At 42.1% G+C, this 22,158-nt stretch overlaps 2 protein-coding genes across 3 annotated transcripts in view; both read right to left on the bottom strand.

Moving 5' to 3' along the window:
* Positions 1–11,189: 11,189 nt before the first annotated feature.
* Positions 11,190–14,548, bottom strand: Znf22 (zinc finger protein 22). The gene is made up of 2 exons (XM_048444447.3): positions 14,455–14,548; positions 11,190–12,812 (listed from the first exon to the last, which is right to left on the bottom strand). The coding sequence occupies exon 2, from the start codon at positions 12,724–12,726 to the stop codon at positions 12,013–12,015; it is 714 nt and encodes a 237-aa protein (XP_048300404.3). The 5' UTR covers positions 12,727–12,812; positions 14,455–14,548; the 3' UTR covers positions 11,190–12,012.
* Positions 14,549–21,508: 6,960 nt separating this feature from the next.
* Positions 21,509–22,158, bottom strand: part of Rassf4 (Ras association domain family member 4) — a 36,698-nt gene continuing 36,048 nt past the window's right edge. For both annotated transcript variants that reach the window (XM_085686941.2, XM_085686942.2), the window contains exon 12: positions 21,509–21,667. In XM_085686941.2, the coding sequence (XP_085543067.2) occupies positions 21,538–21,667 (130 nt within the window). In that variant the 3' untranslated portion in view covers positions 21,509–21,537. The remainder of the gene's footprint in view (positions 21,668–22,158) is intronic.

Below are 22,158 nucleotides of genomic sequence, written 5' to 3'. Positions count from 1 at the left end.
TGCTTTAAATCTTAACTAGGGCAATAAGACATTGAAGGAAATAAAAGAGATACAAATAGGAAAGGAAGAAGTCAAAGAACTCTTACCACAAAAATTATGGTTTTATACATAGAAGACCCGAAAGATTCCACCAGGAAACTTCTACACAAGATAAATACTTTCAGCAAAGTAACAGAATATAAAATCAGTGCACAAAAATCAGTAGCCTTCCTACACTCAGCTGACAAACATATTGATAAATAGAGAAGGGTAACTGGCCAGGTGGTGGTGGCACACACCTTTAATCTCTCGAGGTCAGCCTGGTCTACAGTGCAAGTTCTAGGACAGTCAGACAGTCAGGGTTTCACAGAGAAACACTGTCTCAAAAAAAAAAGTGTGTGTGGGGGGGGGGAGTAGCATTTCATGATATCTTCAAAATTACATTTCAAGAACTCTAACCAAGCAAGTGAAAGACATATATAATAAAAACTTTCAAGTCATTACAGAAAGAAATTGAAGAGGACTTCAAAAGATGGGAAGACTGCTCACACTCACAAATCAGAAAATTACTATTGTGAAAATGGCTGGCTTTCCATAAGCAGTCTGCAGATTCAGTGCAATCTACATGAAAATTCCAACACAAGTCACACAAATTGGAAAAACACATCTTAAACTTCTCATGGAAATGTGAAAATGCAGGCTAGCTAAAAACAACCCTGAATAGTAGAGGAACTGCAGAGAAATCACCATCCCAGATGTCAAGATGTGCTAGAGAGTTATTGCAATAAAAACAGCATGGTATTGGCATGAAACATATTGATCAAAGGAATAGAACAGAAGACTAGTATATAACTCCGCGTACCTATGTATACCTGACTCTTGGCCAAAAAACGTCGAACATACACCCAGAGAAAAGACAGCATCTTCAAGAAATGGTACTGGCTAAATTGGGTACTCATATGTAGAAGAATGAAAAAGATCCATATCTAATACCCTGCACAAAACTCAACTCCAAATAGATCATGAACTTCAAGGTAAGAACATGAAACCCTGAATCTGATAGTGGAGAAAATAGGGAATATGCTTGAACTCATTGGCACGAGAAAGAACTTTCTGAACGAGACCTGCTATGCTCGTTACTCTTCTATCACTGTGATAAAGCACCATGGTCAAGACAACTTCTAAAAGGAAGGGTTTCTTTGGGGTTACTGTCCCAGAGGAATAGGAGCCCAGGGCCATCATGGCAGGCAGCATGGCGGTATGCAGGCAGATATGGTGCTGGAAAGTGCACATCCAGAGCCATAAACAGGGAACAGAGAGTGGGTAATGGGAATGGCAGGAGTCTGTTGAAGTCTCAAGCCCATCCCCAGTGATACATATCCTCCAACAAGGTCACACTTCTAAATCCTTCCCAAAGGGTTATACCAACTGGGGACCAAGTCCTAAAATATACGAGTCTAGGGGGCCCTTCTCATTCAAACCATCACACCTGGACAGTACAAGCATTATAACAAATAGTTAATAAATGGTAGGTTCACCAAGCTCCAGTGGAAAGACACAGATCCATATATATGGAGAATACAAATTGTACTTGGTGCTTTTTTTAAAGACAAAATTAGAAGAGTAGGGAGGGGAGATAGATCAGAGAGGAAGTGAAGTGGGAGCTGAATATGATGAAGAACACATTATACAGAATTCTCTAGGACTAATGAGAAATTGGGACTATACATCAGGACCAAATAATACATGTTTTTGCAAAAAGATGCATTTGTGAAGTGCTTTTTAGCACTACTTACAGAGAAAAATGGAGCTTCACTAGGAAGATGTTATTTGGGTAGCAGTCAAGGATGTTTTCTGAGGTAACAACTACAAGATTCAAGCTGCTAGAAGCAGAAGGCAGAGAGGGAAATGGAGGTTTTTATCACTGTCCACCCATCACACCCAGAGCAAATATTTTGCTTATCTTATCAATTTGTCCTGCAACTTGGTGCAGTGATAAGTTGTCTTCCAAACATAAAGGAAAATAATAATTTAATAGACACTAACAACACTTACTTCTTGCTCATTATACTACTTTTAGTCAATTACTAACTTCCCACTTGTTGTGCCTCTAAATTTGGGGCATCAATGTCATCTGGAGACTTGTGAAATCACAGGTTTCTTGGTTAAACCCCAAGAGTGTAGTTGCGTATAAATGGCCCCCAAGAAAGTCCATTTAAAACCATTTCCTATGTGAGAAGTAGTTACCGGCCATAGAAAGTTTGGGCTCAGTTTTATATTCCTTTGGCACCCATTTCAGTTCTCTTAAGGATAAATTAGCCTTTCAAGAAGATTAGTCATGAGGGAAGCGAGTTTGAAGAATTAATAAAAGTCTTATGTTCCGGGACAAGGCAGTGAATAAACAAATCAGTGCCACAAGACAAGTAAAGTGTGTAACCTAGCGCTTATTCATGGGGGCATGCTTGCAGAAAGTGTGGGCTTGACAGCATGAGAGAGAGGAGAGGAAGGAGCCAACTTTATGTCAATTGCTTCTGATAATCATGAACAGTTTTCAGTAATTGTAACAGACCATTTTAGGGAGGCAGTGCCATTCTCTGGGGCTCCCCAAAATCTCAACACACAATGTTTCATTAACTAGTCACTACAGTGTGGGAACTCAATGGATAATTAATCCCATGGGAGCTAATTTTCCATTACTTAGTTTGACTTGAAAATGTTTTCTGTGAAACTCACACCTTTGGGAAATCGTGACATTTTGCCCTCATCTTCTTGCCTATACCCTAAGCAATTAGAGAGGCGATGTGGTTACTAGACATTCCCTAAACCATCTTAGCGAATATGCCCTTTGGCCTCAGGGTAGGACTATCCTGAGACAGACATAAGTATTTGACAGTATGCTATTAGTAACACCTAGAGTAATATATACATGCTATGAACACTATATGATATGGTGTACATTGAGTGTTAGGCCTTCACTGAGGAAGGAGAGAAAGAGAACACCAGAGATGTAAACAAAATGTAAGTTCCAATATCAGGTGCAACAAAGGGTGTAAATAAAGAATAGGTGAGTAATTGGACAAGTTGTTATCAGGAAATATAGAAAAATTCATTCTACCCCATTTCTGGATACAGCTAAGAAATGGAATGTATGGTGGCTACTAAAGATTTTGAAAATCAACAGTAGTTGAGGGTTTGGGAAGAATACCAGAATCAGACACATTATCAACTCGGCTGTAAGTTGACTACGGTTTCATCCTGCCCAAGGACTGGAAGTGAGTACAGACAGAGCAGGAAGAGAAAGCTCTGACCCGTTGCTGCGCTATGGGAAGGAGGAACACTAGGAAGTTTATGTGCTGAGAACCAGTGATGAGACAATGCTTCAGGAAGGAGACCACAGTAAAAATTGCAAATAGTTCAACGCAATACCCATCAAAATCCCAGCAAAATTCTTCAAAGACCTCGAAAGAACAGTACTCAACTTCATATGGAAAGCAAAAAGCCCAGAATAGCCAAAACAATTCTGTACAATAAAAGAACTTCTGGAGGTATCACAATCCCTGACTTCAAACTCTACTACAGAGCTACAGTACTGAAAACAGTCTGGTATTGGCATAAGAACAGACAGGAGGACCAATGGAACCAAATAGAAGACCTGGATATCAATCCACACATCTTCGAACACCTGCTCTTTGATAAAGAAGCAAAAGAAAAAATCAAATGGAAAAAAGAAAGCATATTTAACAAGTGGTGCTGGCATAACTGGATATCAACATGTTGAAGAATGAAAATAGACCCATATCTATCACCATGCACAAAACTCAAGTCCAAATGGATCAAAGACCTCAACAAAAATCCAGCCACACTGAACCTTATAGAAGAGAGAGTGGAAAGTATACTTGAATGCATTGGCACAGAGAACCACTTCCTAAATATAACCCCAGATGCACAGACACTGAGAGAAACAATTGATGAATGGGATCTCCTGAAACTGAAAAGTTTCTGTAAAGCAAAGGACACGATCAACAAGACAAAACAACAGCCTACAGAATGGGAAAAGATCTTCACTAACCCCACATCAGTCAGAGGTCTGATCTCCAAAATACACAAACTCAAGAAATTTGTCATAAAAAACAAACAAATAATCCAATAAAAAATGGAGTACAAACCTAAATAGAGAACTCTCAACAGAGGAATCTAAAATGGCTGAAAGACACTTAAGGAAATGTTCAACATCTTTAGTCATCAGAGAAATGCAAATCAAAACAACTCTGAGATTTCATTTACACCTGAAAGAATAGCCAAGATCAAAAACACTGATGACAACTTATGCTGGAGAGGTTGTGGGGAAAAGGAAACACTTCTGCATTGCTGGTGGGAACACAAGCTGGTACGACTCCTTTGGATGTCAGTGTGGTGATTTCTCCAAAAATTAGGAAACAACCTTCCTCAAGATCCAGTAATACCACTTTTGGGTATATATCCAAAGGATGCTCAATCGTGCCACAAGGACATATGCTCAGCTATGATCATAGCAGGTTTGTTAGTCATATCCAGAACCTGGAAACAACCTAAATGCCCCTCGACTGAAGAATGAATAAGGAAAATGAGGTATATTTACACAATGGAGTACTACATAGCAGAAAAAAATAATGACATCTTGAATTTTGCAGAAAAATGGATGGAGCTAGAAAACATCATTTTGAGTGAGGTAACCCAGACCCAGAAAGACAATTATCACATGTACTCACTCATATGTGGTTTTTAAACATAAAGCAAAGAAAGCCAGCCTACAAACCACAATCCCAGAGAATTTAGACAACAATGTGGACATTAAGAAAGACTTACATAGATCTAATCTACATGGGAATTAGAAAGTAGAAAAAGACAAGATCTCCTGAGTAAATTGGGAGCATCAGGACCTTGGGGGAGGATTGAAGAGGGGAGGGGGAGAGCCAGAGACGGGAGAAGAGAAAAATATAGAGCTCAATAAATATCAATAAAAATGTATAAAAAACTGTAAATAGTTTAACCATGCATGATTGAATAGAGAGGCCAAAGCCAATGAGAACTATGGGATTAAGACATAACCAGTATTGTTACTCTTTCCTCTAGGTCAGCTAGGTCTCAGCTAGACCAAGAATGTACTTCAGGATTGCCTGGCTTAAGAGGACTTATGAATCTCAGAAGTTGTTTAAATCTGGGCCTAAAGAGTTTATTGGTGCTAATTTCTAGATGTCTATCATTTACTCTCTTCCCACACCCTTCGAATATGGAATCAAATTATATCAACTGATATGGATCCCATCCTGTCACTGTGGGACAATGGACAACAAATGTAAGATGGCTAATCATTGCTATCTTCAGAGAATATTCTTCAGAGACAAGGGGTGCTGTGGGATCTCCTTCCGCTCCTTCAGCCAATAGCCGCTGAGATACCAGCCCATTGGGGTGTGGTCTCTCTCTCTTTAAAAAAGCAGCGGCTGTCCTCCACTCTCTCTCTCTGGCTTCTGGCTTCGCTTCTGGCTCCTAGACTCCTTTCCTGATTGTGCAGAGGGGCTGTTGTCTGGGATGGTAATCTGTAAGTTTTTTCCCCTTTGAATAAATAACCATTCTATTAATCATAATTCCAAACTGGTGTGGGATTGTTTGTGACTTACGCCATCAAAGGGGAGAAGCCATCAGAATTGAAACAAGGCCATGCTAGGCATAGAAGCTCTTCCCCATACTTGGGAAGTCGAAGCACAGAGTAGTTTAAGAACTGGGGAGGGACTAGGTTTCATGATGAGACCCTGTCTCAAACCAACAAGATGGGTTTGCTTATGCCAGCTCTTCCAAAAGTAAGAAAAACCCAAGAGTTTTTTTTAAAAAAGGTTCTTATATGTGGTTACCTGACACCAATTAAATTCTCAAACCTTGGTCCCTCCTTGCATTTGGTCCCTCCTTGCCTTCTATTATATATGTTTCAGATACAGACATGTTTCATCTCAAGACTAAGGTGCTAAGACATAGTAGAGACCTGTAACTGGCTTGACAGAAATGAAGGTAGTCTGAAGACACATATGGGTTCCCAGTCTGGTTATTAAAACAATGGAGCCCAAGAAATAAGAATTGCTCAAGGAATCTCCTGCTGGAAGAAGGGAAAGGTATCCACTGGAGGGTGAATATGCCTCTCAGAAAAGATTTCACATAACTTTTCAGACCACATAGCGGGGTTTGACTGAAGTCTAGAAGATGATGGAGAGTGGAGGGTGGGACCACGATTTGACCAGGGCTGCTTAGATGCATATATTCCTGCCCTCCATTTAAAGCACTTTAATTGGTGTTTCAGAATTTCATATAGGCACATAATGTGCTTTGATCAAATGCACATCTAATCTCTCCCCCTTTACTTTCTCCCTATACCACCACCACCATTCCCTAATTTCATGTCTTCTTCCTCTTTCTTCTTCTTCTTCTTCTCCTCCTCCTTCTTCTTAAAGCACAGAGTCCACTTAGATACGGCAGTGTGTGTGTGCAGGGCCATAATGTTCTAAATATTAAATTCATTATTCAACATCTTTTGACCTCTGGGCGCTTGGACACAAGCACACACACATATAAACAAACAAACAAATACATAAATAAGTAAATATTTTAAAGTACCAGAAAAAGAAAATGGTTAAAAAGTAGAATTTCTAATATTTTAATCCTGTTGTGCATTTGTCAAAGATTTACTTATATCCTGTCTGTCTGTCTGTCTGTCTGTCTATCTATCTATCTATCTATCTATGCTCTATTCCTCCTGTTTACATCCCCACCCACCCCCAGTCCACCTGCAAAATATATTTCCCCTTCACAGGGAGATCCACATGTCCTCTGAGAGCCCTCTTTTTACCTAGTAGCATGATTATCATTTTCTTAACAGCTAGTATCCACTTATGAGTGAGTACATACCATGTTTGTCTTTCTGGGTCTACATTATCTCACTCAGGGTGATTGTTTTCTAGTTCTATCTATTGCCTGCACATTTCATGATGTATTTTTTTTAACTACTGAAACTCCATTGTATGAATGAATCACATTTTCTTTATCCATTCTTCTGTGGAGGGATCCATTGTTCTTTTTTTTTTTTTTTTTAAAAATGTCTTACTCTTATTTGTGTACGGAGGCCACATGTAAAGAAGACAATTGTTGGATTCAGTTCTCTTCTTCCATTATGTGGGCTCTAAGGACAAAACTCAGGGGGACAGGTGTTGGGGTAAGCATATTTACCTTGCCAGTCCCCCAACATTTCTTGTAAAATGTTTCAAAATGCAAATTTATCTATGGTATTTAAAACAAACAGAAACAACAAAACAGACTGATCTCAAACTTGCTAAGTAGCCAAAAATGGCCTTGACCTTCCTGCTGGGATTACAGTGCTGGGATTATAGACATGTGGCACTTTTTACAATTTGTGTGATGCAGGGGAATGATCAATGCACCAACTGATCTCTATCTCAATCCTCTAAAGACTTTCTAAGGTCAAGGTTTAATGTACAATGTAACTAGCTGCTAACTTTGTATCTCAAGCAAGTAGCCTTTAAAACAATAACACATTATTCTGCTTTCATAAACATTTATACAAGTGAATTATCTTAGAAAAGATTTTATTACTTATTAAAGTAATTGCTGTTTTATGCAAATTTTCCAGAGTTTTGACGACTTAGTAAATTTATCTTAAAAGTCTAAATTCTGCCAGCCAATGGTGGATGGACAGACACCTTTAATCCCAGCACTCAGGAGGCAGAGGCAGGTGGATCTCTGTGAGTTGGAAAGGCCAGCTTGGTCTACAGAGTGAATTCCAGAACAGTCAAGGCTACACAGAGAAACCCTGTCTCAAAAAACAAACAAACAAAAATCAAGTTCACTTAAGTTACTTGCTTAAGTCTTCTAGATGGCTACTTTACAACCATTTTAGGTGATTTTAGTGCACTTAATGCATCTGATACTGTATATATCTGTGGTGGAAATGTGTAGAGATGCATATCTGAGCTTGATATTGTGTGGGAGTTTGCAGAGTTAAAGATATGTAGTGAATGCAGTGGCCCATGCTCCGTTTTATAACAAGCCTGTCTGTGTTTTCAATGTATAAAACAGGTAATGGAATTGTTTTGTTTTGTTTTTTTATTTTTGGAAACAGGAACTCACATATACTAGGCTGACTAGTGTCATGTATCAGAGGGTGACCTTGATCTTCTATTCTCTTGCTTCCGTGAGATTACAGGTGTAGGACCAGTACTTGTTTAAGACACTGTTCTTTTTTAATTAGTTCCATTGGGGGGAGGGGGAGGGAGGGAGGGAGAGAGAGAGAGAGACAGAGACAGAGAGAGACACACAGAGAGAGAGAACCTGCCATTTGGATATTCCTGCTATTTGAAAACCCGGCCCACATCCATTTGTCTTATTGTGGTCTTGTATATGAGGCCACCTGTACATATGCTTATGTTTGTGTCACTAGCACTGCTCCCTAATGTGTAAGAGCCCTAAGGTTTTGGTTTTCATCTGTGCTATAGATTTATTATCCTTCTAAGTCAAAGACTAAGTTTTGCTTCAAAAGTAGGAAGTAAATACATAAGGGCTCTGTGTCGTTCTGTGCAGTGATGCTGTAGCCCCCTTACATGCTCGTGTATTCTACAAGCCTTCTTGGTACGAACCTTAGGACTCTTTCCCAAGCTGGTGTCCTCTGAACTGGACCTGTTAGTAATAATACCACCCACGTCTCTGTCCATGGGTTAATTCAAACTAGGGTTCTTAAATATTTTTCTTGTGTTTTATACGCTACCTGCAAAACTTTGTAACTGCTGTCTGCTAATATTCTGCACTTGTACAACTTCTACCAAAAGAACTCAAGGGTATTACTATTAGAGTTGTCAGATATCACAAAAAAGGACAGAATTAACCACGCGCTCCAGGCAGACTTGGTCTAACAGTCCTGTCTGCACACCTAATGTTTGAATATCACTAACTGCTTGAATTTGGCATAAATTCCTTAGCATCTGTGACCAGACAGACGAACCAAGGCGGATCTTACCCTCATGACAGGGGAACATGAAGCTCACATGATGGGATGATTAATCATTGATGTCTTCTGAGTAAAGGATTTGGGAATGGTGGTGTAGAATCAAAATGGAAGCCATGTTGAGTCTAGCAGCACTTCTGTGTACTTCTGCCACCTGGAGGGCTCCAGTAAGGAAACGAATTCAAGGCCAGCCCGGGCTTCATACCAAGACCCTATCACAGCACCAGGAGAAAAGGTTGGTGGTGCCATTATGAAGACAGACCCATGCACCCTTAACTCAGGCTTCTAAACTGCCTTCCTATTCTGTTGTAAGCCCCTTGTTCGTCCCGGCTGCCCAGCTAGCTTAGCCCCAAAATAACCACACAGAAATCGCATTAATTAAATTACTGCTTGGCCCATTAGTTCTATTTTCTTATTGGCTAATTTTTACATATTAATTTAACTCATTTCTATTAATCTGTATATCACCACTTGGCAATGACTTAACTGGGTAAAATTCCCAGCATCTGTCTCTGGCGGATCCAGGGCATCTCTCTGACTCTGCTTTCTTCCTCCCAGAATTCAGTTCTGTCTTCTCTGCCTACCTAAGTTCTGCCCTATCAACAGGCCAAGGTAGTTTCTTTATTCATTAACGAATACAAGCAACACACAGAGGAGATTCCCACATCACTATTTCTATTCAGCTTGCCACTTGTTTCAGGCCAAGCCACTCTTAGCTCCTCATCTTACTCACTGGGCAGAAAACATTTTGGGTATAGTTAAACACCACAGAAAACAAAACCTCTGGAGCTTTTCTTGTTTTCTCAATAAAACACGAGGCTAATGAGTCTGGTGGAGCTTGGGATGTGGCTCAGATAAAGCACATCCCTCACACGCCCTAGACCTGTGGGTTAGAAGAGGAAGACGTCTGCAGTTTAACAAGAGTTGCCTTGGTCAACATCCGACACTGGAAAAATTTCTATTAGCATATTTCCTTATTAACTTTACACAGCTGTGATCTTTCCATTTTTAGTTTCTAAAAAGAAGCACAAGATACACTGGTTACCTTATCAGAGAAGACTCATATAAATCACGTCTTTGATGCCCACTAGCTTTACAGTTTTCATAATATATACAAAACAAACTATACTAAAACCTTGGGAGTTTGTTTGATTAGGAACATAGGTAGATCTATTTGATAAGAGAGTAAGCTATCAAAACTAATTGAAAGGCCTTATTGTGGCAGAAATCCCATGGCTGGCACAAGAATAAGAAATTCGCAGAACCTAAGAAAATGAGGTTAACTTCCCCCACAGATGCTATCTCAGATACAAACCTAATGCTGACAGATGCTCAATAGGATGCCATGTGTGCCCCTGGTATAGTGATTTGGCCATAACAGGATGTCAACAGCCTTACACTTAGAGGACATTTTGGATATCCTGTTGGAGATAGTTATTGTCAGCAGGCCACATGCTATGGCTCTCCATGTACATGCACAGGGGCAGGAGGGAGGTGACATCAGATCTGAGGAAATCAAAAAGAGCAGAAAAAGAAGAGTCTCCTAAAGGCTGTGATTTGTTTCAAACTCACTGGAAACAATTTCGCACAAGGAAAATAGAAGATAGCAGTATGCAAAAATATCTCATTCTTTATTTTTAAGTATAACTGTCATTAATACAGGAAGAACTGATATTACAAAAATCAGAAAAACATTAGCATTCAATAAACAAAACTTCAAACTCAAGGCTGATCGGGAATGCAGTTTGGTATTGTTCTGATAGAAGACGGACATACGTGAGTCTTAAACAGTGCTATGAAGTAAAACAGGTAAATTCTAGCAGGGCGACAGTGTGCTGGACAAACTCATGGACAAACATCTGGTTCAGACTGTCAGAGATATTCAAAGCGCAGTCTATGACATTGCAGTTCTTCAGGCAGGAGCAAGCTGAGGCCTTCTTGGTAAAATACAGTTTATTCATGCAGGCGCTGTGTGTAAGAGAACAAGAGCATGCCAAGAGGCCACTGGCATAATTCAACGTAAACCCAATCCCAGTTCAAGAAAGCAAGTGCCTCGGCAATGACAGGATCATGGACGGTGTCAGGGAGAGGAAGTCTGTGCTCTTTCATTTTGTGTTCCTTAGAATCTCTAAGAAAGTGGTAAGCAAAATAAACAAATTTTTTTTTAAAAAAAAAAAAAGCCACATGGGGACCTTTTAACCCCTTTAATCACACAGTAGAAGGAAACAAACAAACTAAATGGGCTGACATTAAAGCCTTCGAAAGCTACAATAAACTATTATTTATCCAAAAACAACAAAATCATGTGTGGAGAAAAATGGGAAGAACTGGAGATCATTACGTTAAGCAAAGTAAGCCAGACTCAAGAAAATAATGGAGTACATCTTCTCTCATTAAAGAACCTAGGACAAACATTGTAAGTGGAGGGAGCCATCTGGGAGGTGGAGGTGAGGGTAAGAAGGCTGGATACAAGCAAAGTACATCACATAGCTACATCATACACAATGGAGAAAATGAAACTCATTACTTCATATAATAGACCCTAACAAAAAAGAAAAACATCTACAACTTGAATGCATTTTATGTCAAATGTCGAATCAACACTTGAACTAATGTTAATAAACTACAGAACATTAAAAAAAAAACATAAAATACAGTCTGTCCCAGAACTGGAGAATTCATTCCTTTTTTAATGATTCCATCTACAGAAATTCCTAAAATCAGAGTAATCATTGGCACACCTGTGAATCATGAAAACCTGATGCTTTTTATCAAAACAAAGGGGAGAAATTTCAATTGAGGCCAAGGATATTATATCCTCACCAAACATTTTTTTCAGTTCTTTGTGCTCCACGTCACATAAATGCATTATTTTTCTAAAGAAGTGAGGACAGCTGGACTGAATTTAGCCCAATGTTACGAGACGCCTGATGTCTCCATGCTAGGGAAGGATCCGAAATCTAAGCGCTCTACTATAAAGCAGCTTCGTTCTTTCACTTTTTCTTTTTAAAAAGGCCTGAAGCAGTACCCTTCACCTGGCGGAGCCCAGCCACTGCCTTCCTCCCTTTACCAGCTTTCCAGGACACCGGGTGAGCTTTGGCCCTGGCGTTCTTGCCCCTCTTGCGTGGCTTCTTGTCTTTGTGCACCTTCATGTGCTGCCGCAGGTGAGAGCTCTGGCTGAAGCACTTGTCACACTCCTCGCACTGGTAGGGCTTCTCCCCGGTGTGGGTTCTCTGGTGCTGAATGAGGTGGGAGCTCTGGCTGAAGCACCGGCCACACTCGTCACAGCAGTAGGGCTTCTCTCCAGTGTGAACCCTCTGGTGCTGAATGAGATTGGAGCTCTGCTTAAACCTCTCTCCGCACTCATCACACTTATAGGGCTTTTCCCCAGTGTGGATCCGCCGGTGCTGAATGAGGTTCGAGCTCTGGAAGAAACTCTTCCCACAATCAGCACATTTATGGGACTTCTTTCCTGTATGGATCTTCTGGTGCTGAAAAAGAGTGGAGCTCTGACCGAAACTCTTCGAACATCTAGTACATTTGTAGGGCTTCTCATCCACATTCCTGCTCCGCCGACTTAAGCCGGAGTCGAATCGAATGGCCATCCCCCATTTCTGCCGCTGGCGGCCTGTCTTACGCTTGGTCTCGTAGGTTTTGCCTTGGTTTGAGCTTCGAGAAACAGCACCTTTAGGCTTTGCTAACCTCATGGTGAATAACCAAATGTATCGTCAAGAGATTCTACTGTCTTCTGAACTAGGGTCTCATAGCCTAGAGAAACGTAACTCAGAATTTTCTGCATGTAGAAGAAAAATAAAAAGAAAAAACACAGATCAACTGTTATTCAACCTTAACACACCTCTTCAGTCTAACAAGATTGCATCCAAATTTAAAGCAAAGCACACCTAAAACAAAACAAATGGCATTTTAAGTGACAAATACATGCCAGTTAACTCTAACTCCACAAGTTAAACTCAAATATTATCAGAATCAATTTGCAATTTTACTATGCTTGGGCAGGCAAAAGAACTGGTGGAGAGAAACATGAACGTGTTCGGGAGCAGCAACAGAGAGGAACTGAAGGACTGAGAAGTTAACACAAGAGACAGTTTCAGGGGGAATAGAAAAATAACTGTAAAAGACCATCAAACTTTCTGCCGTAGAGCATTTCATTTCAGCGCTGATTGCTAATTTTCTCATTTAATAGCCGCTACCTAAGACGCTCAACTTTGAAAGAAATGAAAGATTATACTACTCTACCATAGATTCCTATCTATTCTTACTTGCATGGCTATTTCTGTTGATCATAACCTAGCAAACTGTGTTGAAGATGGAAGGTACTCTGTAAAAAGAATTAGAAGTAAGTACCAGGTGAGAAAAATCTGAAGGAATGCTTTAGTCTTCCTTCCCAAGACTGCGCTGAACCAAGAAAGAAGGCACAATTCTAAGCTTTAAATTAATTTTATTTGTTTACATTTAAGGTTGTCTGGAAGTTGTTTAAAATGTCAAAATAACTACCTCCCCATATATGCACACATGCACGCACACAAATGCGCACATACGCGCACACACAATTTCAAATAGGTGACAATGTGGGAGGAAACAGAGCAGCAAAGCAAAACTTTATAGGTGTCTTGGGTTAGAAAGCCTACTTGCAAGTCAACAATTGTCCTGAGTTTCCTTGCATATAAGCATATAAAGTAGGTAAATAAAAACACACATGGCATTTTTTTTCCTGTTTTCCCCCCTCTTCATTTTATTGTATAATACCTCTCCAAGGGTTAGCAGTGCTCAGGACTTTTTCTGGGTGTTTAGTAATTTTATCTGCTGTACTTATAGGAATAGAAAGAACAAACTTCAAATAACACAGAACGAGAACAATCACTGCCCGTTAACTTTCCTAGTTATGACAGACCACCTAATACACAGCAGACACTGTGCGGTGTACATGGCACTCAATAAATAGTTATAATGGTAAATCATACATTTTTAAGCACGTCTTTTTAAATAGCAAGGAAGCCCCAACTGATTGGATACTGATGGATTATGAAATCTACCTATGGGTGAAGTAATCATACTTGCAGGCTGCCTATGTGCGCTATTTTATTTTTAAGGGTTTTATTCAGTTTTATGCCATCATCTCCGTTTGTGGGTTTGTAAACACAGGCACAAAGCTAGTTAGCACACCCACCCCAACCCAGGAGCCAGCCGCCTCCGGGGCCGATTTCTCACTGGCAACAAAGCGTCCACCGGCTCCCTGTAAGTCGCTCACAATGGCCCGGTGCAGCCTAAGCATCCCTACAATGGGAGTCCTTCTCCGCGACAAGCGGGGGCGCCCAGGCCGAGGACGCTCGCCCTGGCCGCTCGCTTGGCTCTGTGGCCAGCGCAATCCCATCCGACACCCGCCCAGGTCGACCCGCAGCCCGGGGCGCACTCACCGCGCAGGCCGCCACTGTGCTCGCCTCGCGCCTCGCCCGCCGGAAGTGCGGGCTGTTAGCGGAGCTGCGGGCCGCTCTAGGAAGAGGCGGAGAGACCCTCTATGGTCCTCGGCCCGCACCACCGAGTTCCGCCGATTCTTCCGGTGGTCCTTTTGTATTCCTCACCTACCACTTGGAAAGCTGACTCCAGGACCGACCGCCAGGCCTGTCACCTGCTCTCTTTGTAGTCCGGTCGACTTACACAGAACCTGGCATTTGTTAAATTTTTTTTTTTTTCTGACCAGCCTGTCCAACTTGTAAATTGCATTCTTTGTACCGAATATCTAGTATAAAGAAATAACGTCAGCCTAAGGTGTTAGAGTCGAGAATTTCTGGAAGACACTGTCTGCAGAGGCTGATTGACAGATTAACGCTACAGTGATGAAGACAGATTGGGATGTTGCAGGTCCAGAGCATAATTCCTGTTTATCTAGGGCTGCGTTTAGCCCCTTACGCGTCTGTAATTTGCCCAACTCTGTGGACGTATGGGTAACAACCTGACAGATAAAATACCTTTGGAATGTATTACATAAAATCCCTATCTCCAATCAGAAGGCCAAGAATGCTATCCGATAAGAGCTACAACTGAGATGTCTCTCCTGGGCTGTAACCTATCTCTCTGAGGTTTTCCACAGATACATTTAAAAGTGTCTTGATGTATGAAATTCTTTGTTCTGGAATTTTAAAACTGTCAGGAAAATAGTTGCAGGTTGGAAGGTGGAATTTGAGTAATTTAAATCGGTGTTCTTTGGGCCATGGTCACTCATGTTTGACTCCAGGGTAAACTGTTAGGTCTTTGAAGTGAGAGATGTGGTTTTGTATGAGCCCCTCCTATCAGAAGGAAACAAACACATACAACTTATTAGGCAGGAACCTCAGCCTGGAGAGGAAGTTTGTTCAAGTTCACGCTGTGAATGAACAGCCTAGTTTGGAAAGGCCCTTGTTTACCTCCTCCTCTGAGGAGTCCTTCTGGTGTAAAGACTTCAGACTCATCCGCATGCTGCAGACTCCTTCACTGGCAACCTCACTTGGATCCTGTAAGGGTCGTATGGGCTCAGGACCCTCAAGACCAAGTTCTCAGCCCAAAGGAGATTGATTTTCTCCAGAGGGACAGAGGGCAGGCAATAAGAGACAAAGACAGGAGATAAAGGACCAGGGAGAAGGGAGAGGGGAAAGGGGCATTTGTTCTGCAGAGGAGCGAAGGACTGCCTCTGGATAGAGGGGAGACAGATGTGGCCATAGAAGAATGGCAGTTTATAAAGGTAAAGGGGGAAACCCCATGTTAGGATGAGGTATTTAATTTTGATTGGGCATGTTAATTAGATGTGCCAAAGCTGGTCTTTGATTGCTGGACTTCAATACTTTGATAGCTGGACTTTGGTAGTCAGCCTCAGGAGGTGGAAGCAGCCAAATAAGGAATATGAAGGGACACTAGCTCACTGGAACTTGTGGTTCTGGCAGGCCTTTCCTTCCTCCCCAGTTTCCTCTGCCTTGCTAAAAACCATTAGACTATATTCCTAAAGCTAGTCACCAAGGTCTCTTCCCTTATTTGGCCGCTTCTTCCTCTGAGGCTGACTACAAAAGTTCAGCAATCAGAAGCCCCTTTTGGTTCACCTAATTAACATGCCTAATTAAAGTTAAACACCTCATCCTAACACAGAATTTACCCTTTAGTGTAAGATGTGTTGCTTTCATTGGTTAAATAAAGAAACTGCCTTGGCCTTTTGATAGGGAAGAACTTAGATAGGCGGGGAAGACAGAACTGGATGCAGGGAGGAAGAAGGCAGTGTGGCAGACATATCTCTCCTCTCCAAGACAAATGCTGGTTAGACTTATGCCGGTAAGCCACAGTCAAGAGGCGATACACATTAATGGAGATGGGTTAAACGAGTACGTAAGAGTTAGCCAATAAGAGGTTAGAACTAATGGGCCAGGCAGTATTTAAATTAATACAATTTCCATGTGGTTCCTTGGAGGGTTAAGCTAGCTGGGTGGCAGGACGCAGCCCGCTACTCCCTCGTACTACAACCCTTTACGTTTATAAATCTCCATTTGCCTATGTGCCATGTCTGTCTCCTCTCTTTGTCCCTCTTCCCCTTTCCCTTGTCCCCCTTCCCCTTGTCCCTGTCCATTATCTCCTTTACCACCACACCCTCACCCATTCTAGCACAGACCTCCCCTTCTTTGCCTTTTAAAAGTTACACCAGCAACCGGGTGGTGGTGGCACACCCCTTTAATCCCAGCACTCAGGAGGCAGAGGCAGGTGGATCTCTGTGAGTTCAAGGCCAGCCTGGTCTATAAGAGCTGTTCCAGGAGAGGCTCCAAAACTTCACAGAGAAACCCTGTCTCGACAAACCATGGGGGGGGGAAGAAAGAAAGAAAAATTACACCTGCAACAGTTTTCTTTAGCAAGGCAGAGGGGATGGGGGAGAAGGGTAGGCCTGTCAGAGCCATGCTTGCCATGCTCCAGCTGGCTAGAGTCCCTTCAGATCCTGTGTCTATAAATGCAAGTTCCCACAAAGAAGCCCCACCTTCCACCACACCTGCTGTAGGACTGGTCAGATTCATGGGCTTCAATAGTTTTGGAGATCTTGCAATGTTGCAGGTCCAGAGCACAGTTATAACATTTTGGGGATTATCTTCAACCCCCTGAATAACTACTCCTCTGTTGTAAGGAGCTGCTTGTTTGTTCCCAACTGCTTGGCAACTCAGATTCGAAATAATCACACAGAAACCATATTATTTAAAACACTGCTTGGCCCCTTAGCTCTAGATTTTTATTGACTAACACTTATATCTTAATTTAACCCATCTCCATTAATCTGTGTATTGCCACGTGACTGTGGCTTACTGGCTAAAGTTCTGGCATCTGTCTCTGGTGGGGCTACATGGCTTCTCTCTGACTCTGCCTCCTTTCTTTCAGCATTCTGTTCAGCACACCCCCATCTAAGTTCTGCCCTATCAACAGGCCAAGGCAGTTTCTTTATTCACCAATGGTATTCATAGCATACAGAGGGGAATCCCACATCACTCCTCTGCCCACCTCTGTCAGAATAACATCCTGTGACTAATAGGTAAAACGTTTTGGGATATGTTAATTTAACACGACCATATTTTCAACAGCCAAATATCCAAGAGTCTTCGATGGTGCTGAGGCCTGCAGCTGAGGTTTCTCCACATTCCTGTAACCCCCACCCCGTGTTCCCACCAGTTTGTTTCAAAGTGTCTGAAGTTATGACTTTCTTTGTTCTGTTGCTACAAAAACTTCATGAAACTGCTCCCATGTTGGAACATGAGATTTGGAGTAACCTTAAATCTGTGTTTCCAGGTCATGGTCATTTATATTTATCTCCAGAATAAACTCTCTTGTCCCCTTTGAGGTGAGAGCTGTGTTTTTGCATTAGCAGATGCAACAATTCAGAACTGCAGGCTCATCCATCCAGTTGTTTAAGGGCTTGGGGCCCCATTTGAATGTTTGAATGTTGCCAGATCTAACATGCCCATCCTCAATAGTCTTCAGCCATGCCTTTGTTTCAGCTGCATGAGCTAAAATCCTCAATGCCATTGTTGTCATTTTTCCCCACTCTATTACTATCTAGGGGTCTTGGTTGGATTCATTTTTTTCTCATCAATTAAGGAATTAAAAGGCAGTAAAAAAAATCTCAGATACAACAGGAAACAACAAAAAAGGCTAAAAAGCTGTTATGTATGTGAGTGTATGTGTTTTGTGTGAGAGAGAAAGGAGATATATCTCTATAGATATAGATATAGATATAGATATAGAGAGATATATAGATATACTCTTCACAAGGTAGAAGGGGTATTCAGAAATCAAAATCCATGGGATTTTTAAGTGTTTTTAATATTTTGGGTTTCTTACACAAGCTAGAGACATTTACAAAGAGGGATTCTCAATTGAGAAACACCCTCCACCTTAAGATCTACCTGTAGGCAGGTGTGTGGGGCATTGTCTTGATTAATGGTTGATGTGGGTGGGCCCAGCTCACTGCAGGTAATGGCACCCCTGGGAAGATAACTCTGAGGTATATAAGAGCACAGGCTGAGAGAGCTGTGGGGAGGAAGCCAGCAAGCAGCACTGCTCCATCACTTCCTGCCCTGCTTGAGTTCCAATCATGACTTCCCTCAGTAATGGGTGTTATCTGGAAGTATAAGATGAAATAAACCCTTTCCTTCCCACGTTGCTTTTTATTATGGTGTTTATCGCAGAAATAGCTGACAGATTCCTAACTTTAGGTAAACACACTCAGGATTGGTCTTGAACATATCTGAACAGCCAGAAGGAGGGTCCTGCTGGCAGAAGAAAATTCCACCAGGCCTGCCCCTGTCTCAGGTCAGAATGGTACCAAAGAAGCCAGGAGTCTACCAACTTTATTATTTATCTGTGACCCCATCTTAGTTAGGGTTTCTATTGCTGTGAAGAGTCACCATGACCACGGCAAATCTTACAAAGGAAAAATATTTAATTGAGGCTGTCTTGTAGTTTCAGAAGTTTAGTTCATTGTCATGGCAGAAAGCATGGTGACATGGCTCTGGAGAAGGAGCTGAGAGTTGTACATCTAGATCTACAGGCAGCAGGAAGTGAACTGGCTTGAGCTTCTGAGACCTCAAAGCCCATCCCTCAGTGACACACTTTCTTCAACAAAGCCACATCCACTCCAACAAGGCCATGCCTCCTAATGGACTAAGTATTCAAACACATGCATTTTGGGGGGCCATTCCTATTAAAACCACCACAGACCCTGGGCTAGTTTGAATGTAATTGACCCCCATAAGCTCACTGGGAGTGACACTGTTAGTAGGTGTGGATTTGTTGGAGTCGGTCTGGCCTTGTTGGAGGAAGTGGGGGTGGGCTTTGAGGTCTTATATGCTCAAGCTATGTTCAGTATCTCAGACAACTTCTTGTTGCCCATCGGTCAAGATGCAGGAATCTCAGCTCTTTTCCAGCACTTTGCTTTCATGCCATTATGTCTGTCACACTCTGATGATAATGAACCTATGAAAATGAAAGCCACCCCAATTAAATGTTTTTCCTTTATCAGAGTTGTCATGGTCATTGTGTCTCTTCACAGCAACAGAACCCTAACTAAGACAGACCCCTTTCCCTAGCGGCCCGACTGCCAGGGATCTCTCTAGTTCCTCATTCCTCACTTCTCCAGATCAAATTCTGTTGAGCCTATCTTCACAGTATGCTCAGAATCAAGCCCCTCTCGATGCTCTGCTCCTACAGCCTCCACAGCGCCTTGTTCCCCGTGTCTGCATTACTGCATTTGCTTCCAGGCAACTATCTTTTCACAGCTCAGTGTGAATCTCTCAAAACCAAGGTAGGTCCTGCCCTTCCTTGGCCAAAGCCTTCCAAAGTCTTCCCGTCTCAAAACAAAAGCCGATGACCTGATTGTAGCACACACAGTTTGACATGGTGCATAGCAATCTTTGCTGTAGCCACAGCTCTAAGACCTGTGCTCAGCAGGCAGCAGGTTCTTGGTACACATTCGTCCCATGAACGAGCCAGGAAGATGCTCCTTCGCTTACAAACTGCCTTTACTTCCTTGATTTTGTCTTTCACCTTCTAGCTACAGTCCCACAAAGCTGGGATCACTATGTCAGGGCAGATGTTGCCATGGAGGCCAGATAGTCGCTTCAGTTCTTAACTCTGGTTAAAGAGTTCTGCTCAGCAGGGGACGCTGCCGCTGCAGATGATAGACAACCGAGCTTAATGACGTTTGCATCATGGACATCAACTCAATAAGCCAGACACCATCTGGACTTTCTTCAAGATGATATGAAATAACGTATGGCTTTGTCTTCATTAGCTTTAATTGTCAAATTGACCCAGCTTAGAATCATCTGAGAGGAAAGGCTTGACTGAGGAAGTTACCACACCAGACTGGCCCATGAGCATGTCTGTGGGGGACTGTCTTGATTATTCACTGCTGTAGAAGACCCAGACTACAGGGAGTAGCATCATTCCCTGGGCAATGATCCTGATCTATACAAGAAAGCTAGCGAAGAGTAGGCCAGTGAGAGAGTCAACAGGCAGAATTCCTCCATGATTTCTTCTTTAAGTTCCTGCCCTGACTCCTTTCAATGATGGACTGTGTCCTGCTGACTGAAATAAATTCATTTCTCCCCTAAGTTGCTTGCAGTTGGTGTTTTATCACAGCAATATATATAAAACTGGGTCATAGGAACTTTACATAACACATGAGAAACAATCTGTTGTTCATTTTATTGCTAAACTGCAATACTGGTGGTTGTACTGGTGGTGAGAGGGGCAATAGCTGTGGGCGATGATGGGGTGGGGAATCATCCAAGAGCAAAACTACAGTGGAACTACCAGTCATGAATTATAACTCTTTTGATGCCTCACTTAAAGGTAGGTTATTCCCTTTTCCTGTATAGAAAAACAACTGGGCCAGCTGTAGAAGGTCCAAAGATATTCAGACTGGGGAGTCAGCCAAAGGATGATGGATTTTTGAAAGGAGAAAAATGTCTGGTTGGAAAAGAGCAAAGTCACTGCAAGCAGGTAGAAAGGGAGGTAAGCAAGGAGAGAGGCCTAGGGCAGACATGGGAAAAGGGAAAAAGAGAAAGGGCTTGAACCATCAAGGTTCCATCCCCGCAAGTCACAGGTTAGTGTAACAGTTTATTGTGTGCTACCGCATGAGGAACTGCATTTGAGGGTCACAGCATCAGGAGCGTTGAGAACCTAGGGACCTAGGGAGGGGTGTGTGCATTTACAGATAAGGACTTTTTGAGAGATGCAAGGTGCATGGTGGCCCACAGGCAGCCTTGAGATACATACCCCTGCTCTTTCCCTCTTCTTCAATAATCACATGCCCCAAGGAGCCTGGGACACAGGATGAGAACATGTGGAACTGCATCACACGAACACACCGTGGCTACTATGTAGTCCCACAACTTTTGAGAGAAGTGAGGTCTCTTGTGTTGCTGAGATTTCTGGTGTTTATACTGCAGTAAGCTACGACTCTCATCATCCTTGAGGTAGGAACTATGATTGTCCACATTTTATTGATGAGGAAAGTAAGGCAAATAACGTTTCCAGTTTCCAATATAGGGTTCAGTCCACATGACCACAGGCAGGTTCATCAGAACCACCATGTTGCTTACCAGCTGACCTTGGCATACATCGCCAGCCCTGTAAGACAAACAAAGCTGTTAAGATGCTCTCAGGCATTCTGTGCTTGTTGTGGGATAATCTTCCTGTATACTGTAAAGATGTGTCCTTGCCAAGGTGTCTTCTGATTGGTTTAATAAAGAGCTGAATGGCCAATAGCTAGGCAGGAAGAGGTTAGGCGGGACATCTGGGCAAAGAAAGAGAAGAGGAAAGAAGAAGACACAGAGAGGAAACAGGAGATGCAAGATGGAAGAGAGATAAAAGCCATGAGACAAAATATAGATGAATATAAATGAGTTAGTTTAAGTTATAAGAGCTAATAGAACAAGCCTAAGCTTTCATAATTAATAGTAAATCATGTATTTTTGTGAGCTGGTGGCACAAAGAAAAATCCATCTTTATGTGCTGGTGCCTAACACCCAATGTTTTTCTTAGCTGATACCGGCCATGTCAACAGCTTTGGAGAAAGACCTGGTCTACACTGGCTGGCTGCAGCCCAAGCTTGTTAGAGC

This window comes from Myodes glareolus, chromosome 3, assembly GCF_982192425.1.
Source record: "Myodes glareolus chromosome 3, mMyoGla1.1, whole genome shotgun sequence".
NCBI lineage: Eukaryota > Metazoa > Chordata > Mammalia > Rodentia > Cricetidae > Myodes > Myodes glareolus.
This window is presented reverse-complemented; position numbering and strand designations above follow the sequence as displayed.